At 42.6% G+C, this 18,092-nt stretch overlaps 1 protein-coding gene across 2 annotated transcripts; it reads right to left on the bottom strand.

Annotated features, from left to right (window-relative positions):
- Positions 1-4,945: 4,945 nt before the first annotated feature.
- On the bottom strand, positions 4,946-17,093 carry SNAPC1 (small nuclear RNA activating complex polypeptide 1). Of its 2 annotated transcripts, none has more exons than XM_065065853.1 (10): positions 16,906-17,093; positions 16,126-16,285; positions 14,527-14,667; positions 13,965-14,069; positions 12,810-12,968; positions 12,292-12,366; positions 11,568-11,630; positions 10,474-10,609; positions 7,278-7,361; positions 4,946-5,459 (listed from the first exon to the last, which is right to left on the bottom strand). In XM_065065853.1, exons 1-10 carry the CDS (start codon positions 17,031-17,033, stop codon positions 5,425-5,427), a joined length of 1,086 nt encoding a protein of 361 aa, XP_064921925.1. In that variant the 5' UTR covers positions 17,034-17,093; the 3' UTR covers positions 4,946-5,424. The 2 variants fall into 2 exon arrangements, with proteins under 2 accessions (XP_064921925.1, XP_064921926.1); XM_065065854.1 differs by having other exon boundaries at positions 10,492-10,609.
- Between the last annotated feature and the right edge of the window lie 999 nt (positions 17,094-18,092).

The raw sequence follows: 18,092 nt of genomic DNA, 5'->3' as shown, positions 1-18,092 counted from the left end.
CGCGGGGAGGGCGGGAGAGAAGGGGGAGCCGGGCGCGGCGGCGGGATCCCCCGGGGCTGCGGGAACGAGCAGCGCTGCCGCCCCCGGGGCAGCACCGGCCGCACGGGGGCTGCGGGGGGAGAGCGGGCGAGGCGGCACGTCGCGGCTCGCAGCCGCATCAGCCGGGTTTGTGCACAGCACGGGCGGGACTCCGTGGGTTTTTTGCAGAAAAAGCCAACTTGGGAGAGTAGGCAGCTTCGTCTGACCTTCCAAAATTTTGTGCCGAGTCTTTTCACGGGTCCTCAGGACCGCACTGGCCTGTTAGTAGCGTGCATAAAATGGATCGGCTAACTCCACCCTCACTTGGATGGACATTGCCAACGTGCAGCCCTGGGCCAAAACTGATCTGGAGACACAGCAGATTGCACTGAGCTGATCCCTAAGATTTAAATGCTACTTCACTTCTCATCACACATACAAAACTCTTCTAAAGAAACAAGTTACTCCCCATCTCTGATAACCCTTGCGTCCTCCATTATTTTCCACATCCAGGTGTTCGTTTCTACGACTGAAGAGAATCATAGTATCCTTTCAGTTGGAAGAGACCCTCAGGATCATAAAGTCCAACCATAACCTAACTCTAGCACTAAACCCTGTCCCTAAGAACCTCATCTAAATGCCTTTTAAACACAGAGGAAGCAGTTTGGTATCTGTTACAGAAGGATCAAGCCCTTGCAATATAATTATGTTTGAATGTTTCTGTTGCAGCCAAACTACAGCACAGCAGAGAAGACTCAGGCAAGCACTGCAATGCCAGGAGCAAGACACGGGTTTAGCACATTTCTCAACCCCTTGTAGCTCATGAAGTTCTTGCAGTCGCTTTCCGAGTGTTGGGTTGCATACAGATGGAGAAGTATTGAAATCACCAGGCTTAATCAGATGCCCAGATTTGAGGACGAAGACGAAAATGTGGTGAGGTAGCCAGGTCCCCGCAGCAAGCTTTGTAAAATACGAACAGGCAACTCCAGAAGTAGAATGAACTTGAAAATAAAAACATTCCAGAAAAGACAGGATCAAATATTTGTGTCATTTGAAGAACTTGCTGAGCATATGTGATGAGAGAATATAGGGTCCTGATACATATGGGACTAGAAGAAACCTCAAGGTGTCCTCTAGTCCATCTCCTGTCTCCAAAGCAGGATTAGGTCCACCTCAGGCAACTATGATAATGTTTTTCCAACACTGTTTTGAACTCCTACAGTGAAACAGACTCTGCTGTTTAAGGCCAAACTGTTTATTTAACAGAAAAACAAAATCTTACCAAGTAAATTTGTGTTGCTGTAAATTGTACAGCTCTGTCACAATGGAGAGCAATTAATCACCATTTCCGTAAACACATGATTACAAAGCCATAAAGACCATTATCAAACCCTTTCTTTTCCAAACTAAACTCTCCTGCAGTCTTTTGTTGCCCATTTTTTAGGATTCTTTAATTATTCTAGTGATGTCTACATCTTGTACACAGCACAGATCACCACTGCCACCCACGGCACTGGGATCTTTTCACATCACCCCCCCATTGCTGATCCATCTGATTCCATCCCTCCAGACGGACACCAGCTGCTTAGACCAGCATCTCCAAGCTGCTATTTGCATTTAATTCATTCTTCCAAGTACAGCCTTTTGCACCTACCTTCACTTAATTACACCTTGTTGATTTCTCCCATTATTAGAATAAAAATTATACTGGAAAATGTCTTCCACTTAAACAGTTTCTAAACTGATGTTACCTCTAAGTGTTTAAAGCTTATTCTGGTTCTCATCACCCACGCTGTACTGGTAAACATCACGTTGCACTAGTTCAAAGTCCGCTTTGAGGTTTAGCTTTGCTGAAGAAATGGTGAGGACTATTGGATGAATGTTGCTCTTCAGTCAGTCGTACACCAATCTTGGAGAAGTTCAGCCAAACTCTGTTTCTCTAATTTATCTGCAGAAACTGTGACAATCCAGATACACACTGTCATGTTGCCTCACTCCTCAGCCAGCTGGAAGTTAAAGAGATGAAGTTTTCTTGTAGCCTTTGACTACTGTATTAGAGGCTTGTCCTGGTTTTGTTAAAAACAAGTATCTCTTTCAGGGAATTTTCCTGTCAGCTAAAGCCTTCATATTAACTGCATTTTCCTGGAGAACCAGACACATGTTTTGGTAAACCTAGCAATGGAATGCGAAGTTATTGATAAGCATGGATGGACATCTCGCGAGAGGGGCGACGAGAAACAAGAGACCAAGAAACTGACCAATGGTGTATAACATTCCATTCACGTGAATACTTCATATAAAAGTGGGAGATCACGAGGATCTCGGCTTGCTTTCCCCTTTTGCCTTTTTCCCTTCTGCTTATGGCCGACATTAGAAGAGGACCTTGCTAGTCGCCCCTGCGAACTGAGGCCAGTGACAGACTGAATCCAGCTCCGGTTGGCTGCAGAGTCCAGTCCAGGACTTTGGTTGGCAGCTCTGCAGTTGCTGAGACTTTCAAGATTGGTTTTGTATATTTTGTATTATTTTCTCTATTCTTATTAGTAGCATTAGTAAAACATCTTTAATTTTTTCCAACTCTCTTCACTCTGTGCTTCTTTTCCTCCCCATCGCCTCTTCTTAGTGAAAAGGGGGGAGAGGGAGGGGGAAGTGTGGGAGGGAGAGAGGGGGTTAACAATACATCTGCCAGGGTTTTATTGTCACCCCGCAATCTTAACCCTCGACAAGGCTATAACCAGTCAGATACTAGAAAACAATATTCTTGGAAGTTTAAATTTACCGTTGTTGGGGTGGTGGGTTGTATGTTTTGGTTTTTGGTGGGTTTGCATTTTGTTGTTTGGTTTTGTTTTGTTTTATGACAGCTGCTTACTTCAATGAAGCATTTCAGGAAGTCCCTGTCCTGTGTTTCAGAGCCTGTAATTGCCCATCAGACTGCAGCAAGAGATTGAAAAAAATATAAAGATTATACCAGCATTGTGAAACTTTGCTTACAGCTGCCTCTAAATTCTCAGGATTACCACTTTGAAATGTTACCACTGGACGTAGTCAGCAGTTCTAAGTCTACGCTTAAGCATAAATTTAATTTCACATCTATGCAATTTTATAAACAAAGAACACTTGCTTTCATAATTCAAATACTAAAATAGCTGCTAGTTGAATGCACCCACCTTTGTCCCTAGTCAAGCCTTCGCATGCTTCTGATGTTGATTTGCAAATAATTTTCAGAAGCGTGTGCAGGAAAAAACGTCACTGAATACTGAAAATTCTGAAAAGTTCTCCTACTCGGCTCGTGGGATGGTTCCAAGATGCAAGGAGAGGCAAACAAAACCATCACGTTATGAAAAAGTGCCACTGCAGGGAACAGTATTAAACATACTCCTTAAATACGTTAAACTTATGCCATACATATGGAATAACTATTTAGTTGAAAACAGCCTGTCAAAGAGGTGAAAAATGAGCTTTTGTAGCTGGGTTAAATCTTCCACTTCCTTGAGAAACATACCTGCAAGTCAGAGAGAAACAGAAACAGAGAAATCTCTTTCAAGTTTATCTTCAAGAGAAGAACCCAATACCATGTAACTGGAAGATGTAGCTTAACTTCGGTGCCTGCAAACAGCAGAAGAGGATGGGGCTGTGAAGTTCATCCTTAAGCAAATTCTGAAGTGCAGGCACACATAAGAAATGATTACTTTGAAGCTGTATTCCCAATATCTGCTATAAAGAACTCTCCATCTCTTTCTTCGCCATCCAGGGCTTTCCCAAGAAGAGACTGAAGTACTCCACTGCACCCCAAATCGCTCCCCTGTTGCACCTGCACTGCTGTCCACCACACGGGACAGCTGCTGTGTCAGCCTGCAGACCCACAGCAGCAGCGGGACTGACAGCACTGGCAAGTGCAGTATCACCAACAGGATCCTCCCTGTATTAAAATGAGCAGACAATACTGACCAAAATTCTGGTTAAGTTTTCGTTACGCAGTCTCTCTGTCTCTTGTATCAGCTTATCAAAGAACAAGGAGCAGAAATGTGCAGAATGAGTTTGTGCTGGTAACAATATTCAGTTGTTCAATCTACTATACAATGATGTTTACGCTACATTATAGTGTTTCCTCTTTTCCCGTTAACAAGGTTTTGAGTGAAACGCTGGTGCTTATTAATTTTTGCAAATGACAACTTACCTGTTTGTCATTTGGGCCCATTCCTACTTAACAACTAACGTGCTTAATACAGGCCTATTTTATATACAAATCATTTATATTTCCACTTAGTGTTTCTTCTTCAGGTAAGGGCACTTCAATTTCTTTGGCCTTCGACAGTCACACTGCCAAACTAATTCACTCACTTTAGGCCCCTTTTGGATTCAAAAAACTTTCAAATTTCTAGTTTGTAGGAGAAAACATCTCCACTCCTTTGGCCTTTCTTGGTAGTGCAACTACAATCAACTGGAGAAAACACCCAGGAGAACAACTATCCTATCCACAGTTTCATTGCGGAGTTGTGGTCAGAAGGGGCTGTTCAAGGCTACAGCCTCACAGGGCTGAGCAATGACATCAATTCTGGTGCTTGTTATTGTTTACAGAAAATAGTCCAGCTTACATTCTCGCTCTGTTTGCTTTTCCTGCAGCACCGTTGCCTAGCAATGATTTCTGCATTTTGTACCTGGACTTAGGGCTGAGCTTCACATTTATTTCCACACCCACTTCTTCCACATCACCTCCCCAGTTTATAAGGATCATTTTGAATTCTAGTCTTGTCCTTGAACAGCTTAGGGTCATCTGGAGAATTTAATGCACATTATATGTCTTCATTTGAATATACAATGATACCAGATCTGCTGGCGAGAGTACAATAAAAGGCTTGTCACCACATTCATTTCCCACACCTGTGGGATGAAACCATGATAAACACTGCTGACATTGCACACTAGAAAATGGAGTACGTAAACTGTGAAAAATAATTTATTGTACTAATTTTAAACAGTTAGTAACCCTTACTTTACGTTCAGAGGTAAAATATTCCAAATGTGTCTCATACAGGCAAATATTTTGTGAGCTGTTCTCTTAAGAGTCTCAGTTAAAAGCATTGTTGCTGACCAGCATGAGTTGCAAGTGATAACTCACGCTGTGCAAACTAAACACAACAAGCAACCATCTTCTTTCCATCTCAGACAGGGCACAGCAACTGTGTGTCCCACAGGAAGCATCCGCCAGCTGAATAAAGGCAGCAGGTGCTGCACCATGCGACAGGTCAGGTAACCAGTCACTACCAGTATCCCAGTGTCACCTGTAGTTCTGCTCCCGGCCACTTCTTGTTGTACGTTCAAAGGCATCCAGAACAAGCACTTTGTGTCACATCTGTCACGTACATTTTGTCCTTAAAATTCACATTAGTATTTCTCCAACTGGAGCCACTAACATCTTCTTTTCCTCTTGGGGAGAGATACTCCTGAAAGGAAATAAAGAGATTTTTCTGACAAGCTTTTCAATCTATCTTCCCTCATAGGAATGATCAAAGTAGAATTAATTCTGCCAGCAAAGGAAATGAATCAGATGAGCTCTTGAGATCCCCTCCCAATCCCTCTCCACATGGTTTAAAATATGAAAAAACCTTTCTAGATTCTATAAGACACTATAATTCAAAATATTAATTAAAATTCCATTGGTGATCAAAATACTGTGCTTCAAAACTTACTAAATCTCGAGAGCTTTCCGCTTCTCATGAACACTTTTAAGATTTTATTGTGAATTTGAAAAATGGAATGCTCACAAAATTAAGCAAAAAATACAAGAACAGATTGCTTAGGAGTATTTTTAATGCTTCAGAATTTGCTGGTAAATTCTGAGAAATGGAGAATGTTCCCAATTTAGAAAGAATTTTTTCTGTCCACAACAGCTTGCAGTGAGTAAATAAAGTACAATATTAAATGCACCATTGTGGCTTCAATCTAACTATTTAAAATCAAATGAATTCCCATTGTCTACAACTAAGGTGATCAGAGAATGTAATGTCATTTCAGTACTACAAGGTGCACTTTCGCTTTTAAAGAGAGCAAATATGCTACCTCACTACAAGTGTATTTTAGTAGTTATTATGCTCCCTTGTATGAAATATACTTCCATTACATACAGTTTTGGATAGTAAATTAACTCCGAGATAGATATATATTCCTCACACACATCTATGTCATTAAAGCTTTCCAGAAGTTGCACTTAACCCTTTGCTCCTCCTTTTAAGCAACCTAATTAAATCCTGATTTTCAGGCTAAAAACCAGGACCTCTGGTTTATCAAGTCTGCCTTCCACTACTTAAGCCAGACCTGTTGGAATTAGACCAGCTAGGAAGTGCTGGTGGCAATCACACCTTCACCTGGCCAACTACTCTCCTGTGTTTGGGACATGGCAGCAAAGCAGGTCCTCTCAGAGCACAGCTAAAGAAGGTTCAAATGATGCAATTTTCTTTGTACAATGCCTGTTCCATGAAGCTTCTGAGTTGCAGAGCAGTTCAATATCATCTAACATCTCAATTCCTACTATATATATATATATTCATACTATATATATATATATTAATACATTTGATGCTGCTGTAGAACAATTTCATTTGAGAAACCTGCTTCACCATTGTTTCCAAATTACAATTACATTATTTCCAGTAATAAGCGATAGCAAAGTCATCCGCTCTTCTGCTGTGGATCCCAGAATCCTACCCCAACTATACCAGACAACTTCTAATACAGCAGAGGACACTATGACTGTCCATATCTACTGGAAATTAGTCCTTGAAGCACTGCCCAGCTGAAACTAAGGCTGGAGGGAAACCTCTGTGTCCCCTCACTTCCACAAAGGTGAAGGCAGCAAGGGCTGTCCAAGCACAGGTTACGTTAAGTTCTCAGAGGTACAAGCTTCTGTAAGCAGAAGAATAACTGAAAAAATCACTTTTCCCTATACATTGAAGCTCTTCAAGCCAGATTTGTATTACAGAAGAGTTAAGTCTCCTTTTCACTAGACCAGTTTTAACTCTGAACACACTATAATCAAATCTATGTAGAAAAAACATGACTCGCAGGATTCTGCCACCACGTGTGTGCTCATAACAAAGTCTCAGAGCAAAGCTTCAATTTTCATGCAAGGATTCACAGGCTATAAAGTAACCCAGCTTTTGCAAGGCAGTAACATATGGTCTAAAATACCAGCTTTAGTTTCAGAAAAACACAGCATAGCAGAACAACAATTCACCGGTTTGTTAGAATGTCAAACACTGTACCTTCTTCATCGGAATTATCTTCTTCCATGATTACAGGCATACCGATGTGCCGAGTAACAGTTTCCCTTGCCACTTGCACTTCATCTGCAGATAGATGGTTTTTTTAGGAAAAAATGTCAGCTTTTTTTTCTTTTTGCTTCTACATCTCAGGTCCATCAGTTAAAAGATTATTCATCTCCTGCTCTTCATTTTCTAGTCAAAAGCTGTGTAGAAACACCTGTTTCACAGTGCCTTCATACGGCTCACTAAAGATACCTTCAAATCACAAGCAATTAACACGGCAAGTTTAAAGCGCACTAAACAGCAACTCAGTCCAGCGATAATTCAAAATGTCCTTATTCCTCTTCAACTCTTCATCTACTGTTTTTAAGTGAAGCAAAAGCAACATTGCCTCACGCTCACCGCTTGAGAGGGAGGAATTTTCTCAGTAAGCTTTTTTCCAGCAGCAGCTGAGTAAATTAGAAAACAGAGTTTGGAACTTTGAAACAAATCCTTGTCTTCAAAACAAAGTTCATTCAAAACTATTTTCCTGATCAATTTCATTTAACCTTTAGTAAACCTTTAGTCACAACAACCCCCTGCAGCGCTCCAGGCTGGGCACAGAGTGGCTGGAGAGCAGTCAGACAGAAAGGGACCTGGGGGTACTAATTGACAGGAAGCTCAACATGAGCCAACAGTGTGCCCAGGTGGCCAAGAAGGCCAACGGTATCCTGTCCTGTATCAAAAACAGCGTGGTCAGCAGGACAAGGGAAGTGATCCTTCCCCTTCCCATTGGGGAGGCCACACCTGGAGTATTGTGTTCAGTTCTGGGCCCCTCAGTTCAGGAAAGAGATTGAAGTGCTGGAGCGGGTCCAGAGAAGAGCAACACGACTGGGGAAGGGACTTGAACATAAGACCTATGGGGAGAGGCTGAGGGAGCTGGGGTTGTTTAGTCTAGAGAAGAGGAGGCTTAGAGGTGAGCTCATCACTCTCTATAACTACCTGAAGGGAAGTTATAGCCAGGTGGGGATTGGTCTCTTCTCCCAGGCAGTCAGCAATAGGACAAGAGGGCATGGGCTTAAACTCTGCCAGGGGAAATTTAGGCTGGATATTAGAAAGAAATTCTTTACAGAGAGAGTGATCAGGCATTGGAATGGCTGCCCAGGGAGGTGCTGGACTCGCCATCCCTGGAGGTTTTTAAACTGAGATTGGACATGGCACTTAGTGCCATGATCTAGTAAATGGACTGGAGTTGGACCAAGGGTTGGACTTGATGATCTCTGAGGTCTTTTCCAACCCAGTCGATTCTGTGATTCTGTGAAATAATTAGTAAATAAAAAACTTAAATGGCAGAGCAACTCCTATCAGTTTAAAAGCTGAATATCAGAAAGACAATGTCCTTCAGCAAAGTAATTTCCCATGTTTTCAGAACTGGGAAACAAAGAGAACTAAAGAAAGTCTTGGAAGACAAAAAAAAAAAAAAAGATGCATAAGCAGGGATGTGCAAATACCTAGAAAGTAAAACTGCACCAAGCCAGAGGACATAAATGCTGTGACAGTAAAATAATTAACTATACCAAGTAACTATGCCAAAGATCAGCAAGGCCAGACAGGATCTCTCCAGAGCCATGAAACGCCTGATCTCCCTCACCTTCCTCACCTCCTCTTTTGATCTCACACCAGGTCTCACACTTATCCCACACTGAAATGAGTCAGTCCTCAAGTTCTGAGACTTGATCTCCTTCAGAATATATTAACAGAAGTGATGACACCATACAACAAGAATCCATAGAAAAGGCTAATCCTTCAAGTTCTTGGTCTCAGCATCATGCTTTCAGCAAACTTTACAAATAAAAGAAGTGAAAAAGCAGCTTTGGATCAGGTAAGTCAATTTTTTGGAAAAACTTCTGGTCTGAGGGAGAAAGGAGTTCTCTGTTCAACTTTCTTACTTTTCAAGACATTCACCATCTCCTCACTCTGTTACGTTCTGTGCTTGTTCTCTCTATATGCATTTTTGCTCTATAGGCAGCTGTTTTTATCACCCACAAAATTCTATCCTCTCCACAGCATTCAAAGGGAGATATAATATTCCGTGATATTTCTTGTTAAAAGTTTGATGTCTCTTTCTGACCACATGAAGCAATGGCCTTCACAAAGCACATACAGGGATATCCCAATGCTTCTTATATCAGTGTAGATAAAGCAGAACAATATCAATTACAAACAGTTAAAGGTATTTCCTTCCAGGGTGCATTACAAAGTATGAAAAAAGGTACCAAAGTCTGGGCATAAGTACTCTGTACCTGCTTTAAAAAAGTTTGCTCCTTAAAATTGTTTTTATTGCTAGCTAAATTTATAATGCTCAGGAGAAATAAAGCAGAATTACAGAACAGAACCACAAAAAAAACCACAATTGTATAAAAAACCCCTTCTGTTAAGACAGGAAAAGTCTAGCTATAAACTAAACAAATCTAGAACTGTTATAATGGAATAATAGCAATACCAAGATTAAGGAAACAATTTGAAAAGAGTTTTGAAACTACCTGAGTTGTTGACAACGTATTTGTATTCACACGGAAGTACTAAAAATTTAAATAACAAAAGCACAAAATAAATAACAAATATCAGATGGAAGGAGAGTGACTGATGTGATAGTGCAGGTACTATGTCTTACAGAGCAATCATTGCCATTAAGATATCCATAGCGTTTTCACTTCAGAAATACTGGAGGATATTCCTTCAAGAGCTCAGGACCAGAATAGAAGCAGGCAAGGTTTACTTTGGATCTCATTAAGATAGTACGAACTACTAAAATTATCAGGCTGAATTTCATCAGAAAGATACAGCTCCAAAAGCAGAATCTATCTGTCAGAAGAAGAAATAGACTCATATCTTAATCTCCAGTATGTTTGCTATATGACAATAGGAAAAATTAAGACACTGCCACCAGAATGTGCTTTTCCAAGGTCACACCTTTCCAGAGAAAAAAGCAGGACTGCGTATGAGACTTCAGATTATTATAAACTGTATGCACTCATGTTGTCTTTCTACCTGACCAGACAGTGGAAAACAGACAGAAAGGTTAAATTATGACACATTTATTGAATCTTCTACCTCCCCTGATCAACAGTAAAACTTAACCCAGCTGCCTCATCTAGCAAAGCAATGGATAAACTTTTACAGCATCTCCAGGTTCATGAATGCAATGAAGAAATACCTTTCCTTTCCAACGAACCTCTTCTCCTTGCTGGCTGTGGTCTCCTACTGTTTTTTTTACTTGGAGATTTCCCATAACAGGATCCTGATTCAGATGATTCTAACTTTACTTGACGATGCCTTCTGGATTTGGAAGCCTAGAACCCAAACATACATACAAATGATACAAAAAAACTAAACTTCTACAGCCAGATATTACTGCACCCTGCACTTCACAAATGAGCAAAGACCTTGGCATCAACTTCCATGTCAGAGTTGAAAGGGGATGGAAGGGGAAGGAGGATTCCCACTGGTTACTGCTCTTCAGTTTTAACAGGACAATGCGCTTGTATGATTTAAGAAGTGTTCCACATAAAAATCAGGTAATGAAACATTCATTTATTTTCAAACCATTCTCTGTTGGCATCAACCTACACTGTCTTGCACACTGAGGTACATAAGCAAAAGGAACACTTATGAAAACTGCTGCACCATAAAGCCTTCTCACTGTCATATTTTGCTTCTGTGCCTAGAAAATTATATCACTGCGTATTCACAAGTCTGAACTGTTGGACATACCAGGGTTCTGTTTCATTTAACAATGCATTTTTCAAATAGGAGATTTTAATAAACAAGGAAAGTTGTGATGTTACTCACAGGCCTGCCATAAATGAACAGTATTTTTAAAGTAGTACTTATTGAAACAGTGTTTCCAAGATCTTCCAAGTAACTTTAAACCCCTCAGTTCCATTTTTGCAAGCATCCTCAGAGATTCCAATCCCTAAGCTTCAAGGAATTTGAGCAATTAACCTCACAAGTATTTTTATTCCATCTACTTAGAATTCCATCTACTTAAATGGAGCACAGACATTCAAAAATACCTTGTAAATTAAAACCCCGCAAGCACAGACCATATGTATGCTGTTTCCATATATCTAACAAGAAAATAAGAGCTTCAGGTTTCCCCAATGTGTCAGAAAACAGAGACCATGCAAAGGTTGAATTATAGAGTGCAATTTTAACTCATTCCTTTCTGACCTGGCATTTACATTAAAATGGTACTTAAAAGTATTCTTTAAAAATAAATGCATCCCTATCACCGTATTTTATACCTACCTCAACAACTGCAGAGTAAGACCTGTATTTGATTCTAGCCAGTGCATTGGCTCTTTCAGAACCCTGCAAAGAAACAGAGATCAGTCAGAAACAGTTTTCATATCCTATTATAGCAGTACTGAAATGATATATCACATCAACCATCTGAGCAATATCACACAGCTGTAATTCTATAATTTTAATTAGTTCTATAATTAGAATGCCGCCAAACTGTTACATAAAGAAAAGATGTGAAAATTTCATTTAAAAGTCAGACCATAATTTTGGTTGCCTTCACTCTCACAAAGCCCAGGAGGAGAAAATCAAATGGGAAACCTCACATCTTACTCAAATTCAAAGTTGAAATAAGCAGATAAGTACAAGATGAAATAGTTTTGTAGTATAAAAAAGAATATTGTATTTAGTTGGAACACAAAGAGGAACCATAAATGTTTGGCCAAGAAAATACAGTTGTTTCCCTTCCTTAACTGAAAGAGACTTTTTATTACAAGCATCGAAGAGTTATCACAGCAGTGAATGCTCTGAGCTTAACAGAAAACAACGTGATTTAAAACCAAAACAAAGCAAACTAAAACAAACAAAGCAAACCAGCCCCACTAGCTATTCCTGGAACCTACTTTGACACTATCAAGCCTTGACCGATGCTGCTTAGCCTGTGATCTGAAGTCAATAAACTAATGGGATTTGGCTGGTGCAACATAGAAAACTAGTTCATTTTTCTTACCTCTGATTCTAAGAAAGTCCTTTCTTCCTTTTTGTTTGTTATTTCATCAGTTTCTTTAGCATTTATGAACAATTTCTGCAAAAAAAAAAAAATCCACATAAAATAATTTTTTCAAGTGTCTGCCATATACAAGGCAGCTAAAATCCAAGAATGGTGAAAAACAAACCAACATTTACACATATACACGTTTTCTCCATCGATTTTACACTACAGCCTTTCCTTGACCTACAAATAAGTGTTACAGATGTATTTCTTATGGTCATTCTGATACTGCCTCTAAGTCACACCCTCCAGGGCCCACCTCTCAGCAGTCACTTCTATTATCAGAGAGGCACCACCACACAGAAGTCCATGTCCTTCTCCTCACACTATAAATCTGCCTGAGGTTTTATTCATTCCATGTCTTTAGTGTTACAGATCCTTTTACTTAAGTCTGAGATTTACAAAGTTTGGAGATAATCACAACAAGAAAGACAGTTCTTGCATGGTCACACAGCACAAAGGTTGATATTACCTACCATTCTCTTCTGCTGCCATTCCTGATGTTCCAAAGTTATGTCTTTGAGAGTAACTACAAAATCATCTTTTATCAAGCTCAGCGCCTTGTCTGGCTGGGATTTGTCAGCTGAAATGACACACTTCATTTTCTGATAGTGGTCATGAATATTCATTAGTTCCTAAAATAAAAGGAAAAAAAAAATCCAGCAGTAAAGCAATTTAGTCCTTAACGAACAAACCAGGGTTATACAAGCCATTCTAAGGAGACTATGGAACTAGGAGGAGTGTTAGAAAGAGAATCTGTTTAGATCAGTTCAGTTTCGGGGAGCCTAGCAGTACTGCTACCCAGCACTGTCCCATCAGCCCACCAAATCAACAAAAGTAGAAAGAGTATCTCGCATTAAACTAAGAAGAAAATCTCAGTGACGCTGAGATCAGTGTTCGCAGAGGTTTCATTCTGATTTAGTGGCCTATTTTCACCTCTTTGGAGGAAGCATTTTACTTCTTCCTTCTGAGGTAGCAAGTCTTTTCACCCTGTCGTTTCATAGATGACCAATTTTTGTACCACTGTAGTCAACCTTACTGACAATATATATTTGCTAGCAGCAAATGGAAAAACCTGTAAATGAAGATCTACTATTGAGTCATAATGAGTCATATACGGACCTATACCCAGCTTAAATTACTCCATTTTCTATAAAGCATACTACATATTAAAAAAACAGAGATTTAAAAGGAGAAATAAAGCTTAGAGAAGGCCATAAGTTTGCAGACAAGTAATTTCACATTATCATAAGTATCAAGCCTCCAGCTGTAATCTGCAGACCCATCAAAACAAACATGCTTCCCCTCACCCATATTTTCCATTTTTCCCTGCCTAAGTGACAGCCATTTATACTCTTCTCCTTTTACATCTTACTGAGACAAACCCACAAAATATTAAAGCATATTTCAGCATTGAAAAAAGTACTAACGGTTCTTCCGAAGTAAATTCTGCATTCCTGAGTTCAATAAAATTACCAATTATTACCCTAGTCTGCATTCCATAAGAAGACTTACAAACTACAAGCTTGTGCTAATTAGATAAGTTATAGCTCTTGGACAACAGAGGAAGAAAAAGAACACAAAACAAAAAAACCTTTAGCGATCAATTTGTAGTTTAAAAATTACTGTACCTCCAAAACATCGTTGGTGATGAGGCTGTTTACTCTGTTACTGGGGTCCTTAAATTCTTCTTTGCATTCACTTTCCTGAAACTTCTTCTTAGTTCTGTAGTTCAACTAAAGCAAGAGATAATGTTTTGTAACTTAAACAGCACCTCCCCTTTTGAAAATTCTTGCTGCATATCCAACAATCAAGAGATGCACAGAACCACCTCATCACTGATAGCATGCAGCTTTATTGTTAAATGCTCAGGGTCAGGACTTCTGAAAAATTATTGCTTAATCAATAATTTAATCCAGCACCCAGACTCAAGAGTTTGACACTTCCATAAATTAAGACACAGCTCAACTCTAATAAGAACATTAGATACTGAAAAAAAATACTTTCAGGTGAGAAGCATGCTACATGCAAACATCCTCTGAGCTTTACGTCGCCTACCTAGCTACAGAAAGCAAGACATAGTTTAGCTTTGAGGCAGTGTTGAAATGTAAACACGAGTGCTGCTGAACTGAAAGTCACTGAAAGCTTAAGGTATTTTACTAAAAACAGTAAGTCATTAATGTAATAACTCACAAGCTTTGGCATTGCTGTGAAATGGAATGCTCTGGCAAGCCGCAGTGTCCTAAAGATGTACGCTGCGTCATAATGCTGAGAGTCTATCAGATCCTGTTGAAATTTATGAATTTCAGGCCAATCCTTGAGTGCAACTCTGATCTGCAAAAAAACAGTTACATATTGCTATACCAATCTGCATATTTCAACAAATAAAAATTAATTCAGCTGACTACTGGGATCATGTTACACTATACACAATATTTGGATATCTAGGATGTAACATATCATACCATCACAGAACTACAGAAAGGTTCGTACTGTAACATTTGTTATTACTATCAAAATTGTACACAGATAAGTTTATTATACTGTTAAATCATAGAATCGTTTCATTTGCAAGAGACCCTCAGGATCATGGAGTCCAACCACAACTTATCTTTAGCACTAAACCGTGTCCCTAAGAACCTCGTCTAAAAGCCTTTTAAACCCCTCCAGGGATGGTGACTCCACCACTTCCCTGGGCAGCCTGTTCCAATGCCTGACAGCCCTTTCTAGGAAGAATTTTTTCCTAATAGCCAATCTAAACCTCCCCTGGCACCACTTGAGGCCATTTCCTCACTTCCTACTTGTGAGAAGAGATCAACACCCTCCATGCTACTAATACTCTCACTGCAGGTTTCTTTGACAGTAAGAAGGAGCACAAGTCCTCTTTGACATTTGAAAAAGTTAATTCTTCACATTCTGAAATGTCTGAAAAACAATACGCACTAGGAGACTCTCATTCACTAAGTGATTAGTTAAACAATGCTTGTATCAGGATTTGCTGCCAGCAAAATGCTCATAAAAGTATCTCTCCCTTATTTCTTGCTTTCCCTATTCTCACATTTACTTTGTCCATTTCATTTTCTCTACCTGAGCTAGCTTCTTTGATAACTCCTGTACTCTCCAACAGCTGCTATAGAGCAGTGGTTTTAAACTGCCTAAATTCTTCTCCATAAAAAGGTACGGACTTCTCCGAAGTTAAGAGACGCAATAGCATCATTGTAGACTACTTAAACTTCGGGTTCTTATTTAAAGAATTTGGACTCTGTGCATATATATGCAAGCAACACAGGGTTTCCAAGTAATCCACTTCTTACACTGAGTTTCCCACTCCTTTATATACTGGTTTCCCATCCCAAAAGCAGCAAGGAGGCACATCACGTAGGCATTCAGCCTCTCAACCTACTTACAGTTTCCACCTTCACTTCTGCTTAACAAGGGGCTGTAATGCAGTTCTCCACACAGCGGCTGAGCACGTTCTCTGATCACATTTTGAAAGCTAGTCTGCTTCACCTCTGACCAGAGAAGAGCTTACTATCTGGCAAACAAGATTTCTGAGGCCACAGCAATATTTTAGGAGGCATAAGCAATATTTTCATCACCACCACATAAGTTCTCAAACCCAAAGGTGTTTAGAAGGATGCCTTTTCCAAAGCGACCCTCTGGTTATAAATCTTTTGATTTTAAAAATGTGAGAAGATATGCTCTACCCATTTATGATGACAAAATAGACAGACATATAAAATAAATCTAACATCTAGTATCTCCTGAGAATTAAACCTCAAGAACAATTACCTTTTGTTTTGGCTGGCAAAGCTGTGTATTATAGAGCCCGTACAAAAGGTACAGAGCACCAACTCGAATCTGGAAAGTGTACGGGGGCAAGAAGTACTGCTGTGCCACTTCTAAAGTCTTCTTTGTGAGCTTATTCCTCTCCAAAGCTCTTATTCTACCACTAGAGTAAACAGAAAGGAAGAACATTAAAGCAAGTAAATATAAAAATGCAGGCTTTAGAAAATCTGTAATGCAGAAACAAGCTTTAGGTATTTTAAAACATGTTATCATAGGGCCCAAGTCCTGAGAAGTCTTCAAGGACGGCCAGACCTTCAGTTCTCACAGTACTGCATTAAATTATCTGTATTAAACCAGATCTAAAGTGAAAAATGCGATGTCCTACAAATCATGGTTTTTATTTAACTGGGATTGTATCAAGCTCCCTGAGGCGTCAGTGTTCAAATCACAAGCGTTACTAACGCACAAACTGAACAGAATCACTATTTTCCAGCATTACACAGGGGCCGATGCTTCACTGCCATTTACCTACACGCCAGCCAGGCGAACCTTTCGTTCCCCAAGCCTGTGCCTGTAGCACAGGCCGGCTCACACCGACACCCCCTTCGATTTCCCCTTGTGCCACCACGGTGCGAGCTCAGCACCGGGGACCTGCGGCCTTTGGAAGGGGGAAGATGGGCTCCCTGAGGCGGAGAACTGGGGAAGGGGCGCGAAGGGACGGGCGGACCCGGTGCCGCTGAAGAGGCGGCCCGGAGGCGGGCGGGCCGGGGGCCCCTCACTCACTAGAAGACGGTGTGGAAGCGGCGCTCCCGCCACAGCTCGGCGAAGCGCTCGAAGCGGACGGTGTCGGCCTCCCGGAACGCGCCGAGCAGCTCCTCGCAGTCCGCCTGCAGGCCCGGCACCTCGGTCATCCCGCCGCCATGCCCGTCCCGCTCTGCTGCGCGCACGCGCAGCTGCCCCGCAGCAGCCCGAGGGGCATCTGCGCGGCTCCCCGCGCATGCGCGTTGCTCGCTGCCGGGAGATGCAGCCCGGGTTCCTCCGTTCGGGACCGGGGTAGACCTGGTCTCCCTGCCAGAGAACGGCCCATGTGGTAGCTAGGTTTCGTTCTGTCTACCGGGGAAGCGGCTCTCCCTGCTGCCGCACGCCGTGACGGGCGAGCCCGGTCCGCAGGCACAGCGGCCACTTCAGACAGTGCGCCCCTCGGACAGCCCCGGGGTGCAGCCCGAGGGAGGAGGGGGTTTGGGCGGGAAGGAGCAGGTTCTGCCAGGGAGGGAGTGCCCTTCGTACGAGAGCCCCAGGGAGTCTGGGGATGCCCGTGGGGCTTCGGCGTTCCCCAGCACTGTCCTCGCAGAAGCCCCCACAGCGAGCCCTCCGACCTGGCATGCCCGGGAGCGGCGGGGTCTGCCGAGGGAAGGGGGACCAGGCAGCACCGCGGCTGCGCCCGCGCTCCGCGGCCGTGCGGACGTGCCGCGCCGCCACGTGCCCCGCGAAGGGCTCCCGCCGGTCCTCCCGCAGCTCTGGGTTGCGCTTCGGTGGCTGCTCCCCTCCCAGCGGCGCGGAGCGAGCCGGCCCGCGGGGCTCGGCGGCTGCGGGAAGCGCCGTTTCCGCCTGAGCGAGCGCGGCGGACAGGGGTTTCCCTGGCGGCCACCCGCTGTGAGCCCAGGCGCGGCGTGGGCCGCCCGCTCCCCGCATGCACGGCCACACGTAGGCGGCCGGGGCGAGCCGGGCGGGCGGGGAGGGGGCCGCGGCTGCCGAGCCGCACGTAGGGTGGGTGGGCGCGGCCTCGCCGGGCGGCGGGGGCTCCTCTGCCCCGCGCTCCGCCGCGCACGTAGGGGCGAGCGGCTCCCGAGGCGGCTGGGGAGAGAAGCGCTGGCGCCGGAGAGTCCCTGTGCCCCCAGTGAGTACAGACCCGCGGTGCGGGGGAAGGCGGGCGAGCAGCGAGCGCCGGCTCGGGGCGGTCGCTAGGTGTT

This window comes from Columba livia, chromosome 5, assembly GCF_036013475.1.
Source record: "Columba livia isolate bColLiv1 breed racing homer chromosome 5, bColLiv1.pat.W.v2, whole genome shotgun sequence".
Lineage (NCBI taxonomy): Eukaryota > Metazoa > Chordata > Aves > Columbiformes > Columbidae > Columba > Columba livia.
The sequence above is the reverse complement of the archived record's forward strand: the minus strand, read 5'-3'. Positions and strand labels throughout refer to the sequence as shown.